Genomic DNA, 8,229 nt, shown 5'->3' with positions numbered 1-8,229 from the left:
ATTTAAAGAGATATACCTTAACATTTAAGTTACTATTTTGTAAATAAAATATGCTCCAATAATATGCTAATATTTTATACATGCTAAATAAGTTACTATTTTGTAGAGAAAACATGCTACAATAATTAGAAAGGACAAATTAAATTTATTAAAATTATATAAAATAGATTTTTAAATGATCTAAAAGAGAGTAAAACAATTACTTTGGCCTTTTAAAATATAATGCAGAATGATGAATGAAACAACATATTTGTAGATTTAGATGCAGAAAATTGTTCACTATAGGGTGGTTTAGATTTGGTAACTAGTTGTTGATATCAAAAATATAATTACATGTTATGGAAGGTAAAATGCCAAAACATTTTTAAATGTCAATGATATGATTTATTAGTACTACATTTTCTCCAGTGAAAACAATTAATAATTGTTGCCATATTCTGTTACATAAAATTCAGAAACCAGGCTGGGTGGGTGGCTCATGCTTGTAATTCTAGCAGTTTGGGAGGCTGAGGCAGGTGGATCACTTGAGGTCAGGAGTTCAAGACCAGCCTGGCCAACACGGTGAAACCAGGTATCTACTAAAATTACAAAAATCAGCTGGAACTCGCTTGAAGTGGGAGATGGAGATCGCAGTGAGCTGAGATCATGCCACTGCACTTCAGCATGGGCAACAGAGAGAGACTCCATCTCAAATAATGATGATAATAATAATAATAAGTAAAATAAAAATTCAGAAACGGAGTGAATTAACTATATTCCTTGGAACTTAATGCAAATGAACATATTTTAGGACTTGCTCACTTTTTAATATTTACTGTATATGTTTTCTTTTGCCTCTTTTCACTATTGTTTTTCTTGTCACTTTTATATCACTTTGCAACACAGATTTTGAGTTGTTTGCAATTGTAACTTGTGAAGCAATAACAACTTTATTTCTTCATATCAAGACAGTTTCACAAACCTTACTTCGACGCCAATGAATTGTGCTTTCTAGATTTTCCTAAAACTTGCAAATTCAATTGTTTACCATTGTGCACGACATTTGGAGATGAGTTTTTCTCCCTTAACAACATACTTTTTCCACATCAAGAAAATGAAGTTAGAAATAGTATTCCAGGCTGGGCGCTGTGGCTCATGCCTATAATCCCAGCACTTTGGGAGGCCAAGACGGGCAGATCATATGACGTCGGGAGTTCGAGACCAGCCTGACCAACATGGAGAAACCCCGTCTTTACTAAAAATACAAAATTAGCTTGGTGTGGCAGTGTGCGCCTGTAATCCCAGCTACTCGGGAGGCTGAGGCAGGAGAATAGCTTAAATCCAGGAGGCAGAGGTTGAGGTGAGCCGCGATCGCGCCATTGCATTCCAGCCTGGGCAACAAGAGTGAACGTCGTCTCCAAAAGAAAGAAAGAAAAGAAAGAGAGAAAGAGAGAGAGAGAGAGAGAGGAAGAAAGAGAGTATTCCAAGTATTCCAACCCATCTCTGTGACTTTAGCCTTACCATTTTATAATGGAGAGAAAGTTACAACGCTAGTTCCTCTGGGATTTATTTGTAATTTATTTTATATTTTTGAATGAGAAGGGTTAAAACAGATTCTGCAGATCAAAGCTATCAGAACTAATCAAAGTAAGAAATAGGCAAAAACTAGTAATATCCATTGCTGGTAATGAAAAAAAAACATTGTGCCAACGAGAGCAGGCGGCTATTTTATATATGTTATAAATAGTGCAGTCTCAGTTATTCCTTTTTAGCATTCACAAGTACTGAAAATATTGACAATACAAGGTCACAGAAGCAATATGTCACCTCAAGCATTAAATTGTAGAGAAAAAGTTCTGATTAGAGTTCTGATAGTAAGTTAGCATAACACTTAATATAGTTCTTACTCATGAAATATATATTAAGTTTTTGATGACTTAAGTGCTTTCACCAAACTGATAGCTTGTTTCTGTGTACAGAATTTCTCACCACTTATGTTTAGGTAAAATATTTTTAAGATTACTGTTAATCATATTATTTTATATTGGTGATTTATTTTCTATAATGGAGACACAGAGTAGTTATTAAATTACCCTTTTTTCCCAAAATATACCCCAGTCCAAGAGCATATTCTTAACTAGTTTTCATGTACACCTCTTATTTCTAAAGTAGAGAATACAGAACCCACATCTAATACAGTTAATTTGAATTTAGATTGTAATAATCTCTAAACGCAATCACTAAAATTGGCCTGAGGATTTATATTAAATTTTTTTTTCTGTAGAGTAGTACTTTGTGTTTCTGTAAATATTAATTATTGCAGCCCCTTGTGGGCAGATAGAGGGAATTTATGAAAATAAAATCATTTTCTTCATCTGTGACCAGCTTTTGTCTGTGATTTAGGATGAGAAAGCTAAATCAATTTACTCTGCAAGGAAATATTAGGTGTTATAAAAATAAATATTTATTCTGAAAAATAATAAACTTATAAAGTTATTTTGGTGCACAGTAAAGAAGTGCTTGATCACCATGGTTTCGTTAGTATCACATACCTCCAATATAATAGTACTATTAACACTTTGTATAATGTCTTTGCTTTGAATTATTCTAATTGTCCTGTGCATGAATCTAGGCATATATTCATCTTTTCAGGTTTTGTTATCTACTATAGTTTTAATAGAGCTATTAGAGATACAAAATAAGTAATATCAAGAATGGAAACCAAGCATCATTTACTGCATAGACATTACAATGATAAACGCTTTAATAATATTTTCTCCTCTACACAAACATTATTTCTTTTTAAAATAGCCTTGTGTATATTTCACTGACATTTGTATTCAAAGCGATGACAAATTTCCTGACATGTCTTTATTTCAGTAAATATAATTATTTTATTTTGAAAGGGAAAACAACACTATCTTAAAAGACAGACTATTGTTGAAAATCTAAACTCTGTAAGATATCTTTTATACTTTTGCATTAAATTATAGATATACGGTTTATCAGACTTTCTCTGACGTTCATACAAGGTTTCATGAAAAATATCTCAATAGAAAATGGATTTTAGATATTCACATGTACTTTCTTAAATATGTAATACAACAATAATAATGTGTTATCATTTTGCCAATACCCATGTGAATAGAAGTAAGCACTCCCAGCTACATACTCAGGTTCTGTTAGTGGTGTGGTTTCATTTGGCTCATTTACTGGGCTCCCATCTTCGTGATTAGTAATTCTTTCATCCTCTGTTCTCATCTCCACTATTGGTTCTTTTGATCCATCTTTCCTAGAAACATAAACAAAAACATCTCACCTGTTTAATGTAAAAAGGGATGCATTATGGAACAAACACAGTTTAAAACCACCAAATTCTACTTTCCTCCAAATAAATCCAACTTGGTTAATTTATGGAAACCACTGAGAAATGCTTTTCTGTTTAAATTTATCTCACCATATATTATTACTCAGAAAAAAAGGAATAAATTCCATTCTTTCTGGATATCTTTTCTCATCAAAATTGTATCAACTATTTTGCAAAATTGGTACACATTTTAAATCCTATTGTACACTTTTTGCGAAAAAAAATGAAAATATTTTGGTTAATAAAAATGCTTTATGCATCAAGTAGCTTTCTTTCCCGCTCACTAGCCAAAAAGCCTTAAAATTTTCAAACTATTTTAAAACATTTTAATAATAATAAAAAAGAAACATTTAAAAAATTTTTAAAACATTTTTGGTTTTTGGGGTGGGTTTTGAAATACTTTGATAATGTTGCGCTTTGATTGGGCAAAATTAGAAGTACGATAAATGTGTTGTGTGCTTGTTTTGTCTGTTTAATAAATGTCTATCAATTTTTGTATGAAAGATCTTAACTGTAAAATGATTATGGACTTCTAACATATTCAAGTTTTTCAAGAAAACAGTTTAAATAAAGTAATCTTTGTAACATACGTGCATACCTCTTCATTTATAACTTCATACTCCAATGTCATCTTTATCAAATTTCAAACATGTATGACAATGAATGTAATTTTTCATAATTGATGAAAAATAGAAAACAACACAAAGTTTCATGTCTCATAACTGAACAACAACCAAAAAAAGGATAACAAGGAAGTTATTTGGTGATGACAAGGAGTAAAGTGAGATAGAAGACTTGGGAATGAGGTACTCGTAATAAAGATTTAAATAGGTACAGAAAAAAAAAAACAACTAAGGAAGGGTTGGGGACTTTAATATGTATTCATTCAACAGTCTTCCTATAAATGTGTACAGTAACACTATTTATAAACTGCCAAAAATTGTAACCAACTTGTCTTCCAATAAATGAGTGGATAGTAGGCAATGGATAAATAAGCTGTGGACCATCAGTAAAATTGAAAATTACTCATAATAAAAAATAAATGAGCTACCCACCATGAAAATACATAGAAGAACTTTAAATATAGTTACTAAGGCAATTAAGGCAGTCTGAAATGACTAAATACTTTATAATTCCAACTATATGACATTCTGGAAATGACAAATCCATAATGACAATAATAAAGTCAGTAGTTGCCAGGGACTAGAGGAAGGGTGGCACATTTAGAACATTCAGGGCAGGGAAACTGTTATATTTCTTATCATAATGGTGGATATAGGACATTAAAAGTTGCTCTTAAGAAGCATGTAAACTAGGATTACACACACACAAAAGCAAGCAAACAATAAATCTACAATGATCCAAAGATTGAACAGACTCTACAAATGCTAAGACTTATATAGAAAAAAATACTAAGGATATAAAACACTTTTGATCAGATCACAGTTACATGTTGTTGCTCTTATCTGAGTAGGTAGGTACCTCACATACACATGCATCATAATTTGAAGAATGGGTGTTGATAAGAATAGAAGAAAATCTAGAAGTGAACACACTTTTAGCTCTGAAAATCAGACGTCTGTAAGAGACAGTGATTAAGACACATTTAGCAACATTCTCTGATAATGGCCCCAAGTAAGTAAGATCTATAGAGTTAGTAAGGATGGATGAAGAGCCCACCACCATTGGATCTTAAGGTGGTTTTGTTTGTCTCTGTGTTAGTTTTTGTTATTCTTCAATTGATTCTTTTAAAAAATTCTGCATGATACCAGTGTTTGTGATGACATACAGGATTATACTATTTGTAGAAAAGTAGCTACTGATGATTCTAAGCAAGAAAATGATTCATTTTCTTATATTAACAATTGGTACAAATATGTGATGAAATAAAGCATAATGCAGAAAGAAGAGAGAACTAGTGAGTTCTGATTTTAATTGTTTTCCTTACTAAAATTAATATGCAAACAAGTATCTTTAAATTAAAAGAATGAAATAAATATTACTGAAAGGAAATTAAATATTAACAAGAGAAAATAGTTAGTAGCCTTTACAATTCTTATTTTTTTCAGCGATCTTTTTAATTTTAATTTTTCTTACATTAATTTTTTCCAGAGACATTCTACACAGATATCACATATGAATGAAAATGCATATAATTATTTTTACACAAATGGTGATATACTAACTGTATGCAATTGAGGCTTTTGAATTAACACTGAGTATTAGCTATAATCTACAAAAGAACATTTAGAGCTGTCTCTTATTTTTTCATGCTGCATACTATGCTGTTATATGTATGTACCACTATATCTAACACTATGAAATACTACTCATTTGTAAAAAGAATGAGGAAGAGATTTATGTGCTGAAATTGAACATTGCAGCTGCATTTCTATGTGATATAAATTTGCTAGAATTTATATACATATATGTATGTACATAGAAATATCTGTGTGTGTGAGTGTGTGTGTATCTAGGATATTATTTCTTTACAAACTATAGACCACACGGAAAATTATTGGGGGATTGCATTGGGAGTTATACCTGATATAAATGATGAATTGATGGGTGCTGACGAGTTGATGGGTGCAGCACACCAACATGGCACAAGTATACATATGTAACAAACCTGCACATTATGCACATGTACCCTAGAACTTAAAGTATAATAAAAAAATTTAAAAAATTAAAAAAAGAAAAAAAATTAATGCTTATGTATGAGGTGGCAAATAGGATCAGTATTAATTCAGGTCTTTGATTTCTATTTTTTACATTTGTTTGATTTTGAGTGTTTACATAAAATTATATATAATTTTATTAAATTAAATATAAAATCACATATAGATACTGCTTTTGAAACTAAAATATTTGGTTACTTACAGAAATGCTAATATATGTTATGTTGTATTAACAGAGAGATAGAGATTTCACATTAAAACTGTAAATGTCTAAATGCACTCTGTCCCTGTCAAATGGTATCCAGTCTATCATAAAAGGTGATATTACTATATTAAATATAAATTATATATGTTGGTACTGCTTTTGCAACTAAAATATTTAGCTACTTAAAGAAACACTAATACTATGTTATGTTTTATTAATATTAACAGAGAGAGAGAGAGACACGGTTTCCACACATCAAAGACAGTAAATGTCCATGCACTCTGCCCCTGTCAGATGTCATCTGGTATATCATGAGAGGTGATATTATTGATTAATTAATAAGCGCACCCTGCCAGAATGTAAGGATTTCATGCAATTAATTAATCATGAAAACAGCTTTGAGAATGATTAGTTTAGAAAAGGGAAGAAGAGTAAAAGGGTATACTGTGGTTACCTTAAAATACAAATACGGCTGTAAGGTTTTTAAAATATTGATGTATTCTACGTTTTATTTCAAAATGCATAATTTATAAAAAGTTTAACTCTACTATGTAGAATAACTTACTTGCAAAGAATTTTAACTTGAATGGAAGAATATGCAAAAATAATCCAAATAAAACACATCCCAAAACAAGTTTAATATGGAAAATTTCATGTTCTTTACACCTGCATTGGACAGGAGGTATCATCATATGAGTTAGTATTCTCTTTACTTTCTCAGATTTTCTGATTAATTGCTTGTGATTCAAGCTTGGGCCCACGTATACAGCTAAAATTGAGGAGCAGGTATTTATGTAATATTTCACTCACAATAACCACCAGATACTACTGTCATGATACCTTTGTAAGGGGGATGAATGAAAAGGAGATTAGGACTGAACATCCAAAAGGACCTCATTCATCTCTGTTTTTATGAATCAACCATGATATTTTCACTTTACATATTATGGAAGGGATGAAAATGATTCAATATGCCAATTAGACTACAGCAAAATTTCACTCATTTTTTATAATCTGTGTGCCATTTGTTTCCTAGGGACTATAATAACTTGCTGAAGTATATAACTTCTTTTCTGAAATATTTGAAATTATATAATTAGATTTTTTTATAGATTTTATTCTGTATATTCACTTTTCCCCAACATCCTTCATTCTTCTTGTTTCTTCCTTATCATTTAGATTAGTGTAATTCAGTATAATAGCCAGTCTTTTGAGGTGATAAACGTGTGGCTGTGATGGAGTAATGATAAATATTTCTAGACACACATGTGTATATGTCTACTAGAAGGTAAACCTTGTTTATTAATGTTTATCTTTTTCTTTTCGTCTTTCCACTTTCCCATGTGCATGTATTCATTATTACAAACTATTAACCATATACATTGCAATTTTTTAACATCAGGAAAGGAATCTGCTATGATGCCCAGCAATTATAAACTACAAAGAATAATTTTTGAATTCCATTTGCATAGACTTTATTTAGACCAGTATTAATTTCATAGCAAAATTGAGAGGGAGATAAAGAGATTTCCCATGTATCCCCTACTCTCACACATGCATAGCCTCCCCGATTAGCAACATCTCCCACCAGAGTGGTGCACTTGTTACAATCAATGAACCTACATTGACACATCATTACCCCATATTTATACTTTATATTAAGGTTCACTCTTGGCGTTGTACATTCTATGTGTTTGAAAATGTTTATAATGACATTTTCCCACAATTATTTTAACAACCACTGATCTTTTCAGTGTCTTTTGTTTTTCTCAAAGCAAAACTATATTTGTCATATAGTTGGAATTATAAAGTAGGTAGTCTTTTAAAATTGGCTTATTTCACTTAGTAATAATCATCTAAGTTTCCTCCATATTTCTTCATGGCTTGCTATCTTTTTCCTTTTTAGTGCTGAATAATGTCGCATCGTTGGGATCTACCACAGTTTATTCATTCACCTACTGAAGGATGCCTTTTTTTTTTTTTTTTTTTTTTTTTTTTTT

General features: G+C 30.9%; 1 protein-coding gene across 1 annotated transcript in view; it reads right to left on the bottom strand.

Annotated features, from left to right (window-relative positions):
* The window catches only part of LOC108531589 (neural cell adhesion molecule 2), a 599,158-nt gene that overhangs the window by 6,275 nt on the left and 584,654 nt on the right, over window positions 1–8,229 (bottom strand). The window contains 1 exon segment of the mRNA XM_017875104.1: window positions 3,152–3,271. Within this exon segment, the coding sequence (XP_017730593.1) occupies window positions 3,152–3,271 (120 nt within the window).

Source organism: Rhinopithecus bieti, unplaced genomic scaffold (assembly GCF_001698545.2).
Source record: "Rhinopithecus bieti isolate Rb0 unplaced genomic scaffold, ASM169854v2 scaffold_7212, whole genome shotgun sequence".
NCBI classification, from domain to species: Eukaryota; Metazoa; Chordata; class Mammalia; order Primates; family Cercopithecidae; genus Rhinopithecus; species Rhinopithecus bieti.
This window is presented reverse-complemented; position numbering and strand designations above follow the sequence as displayed.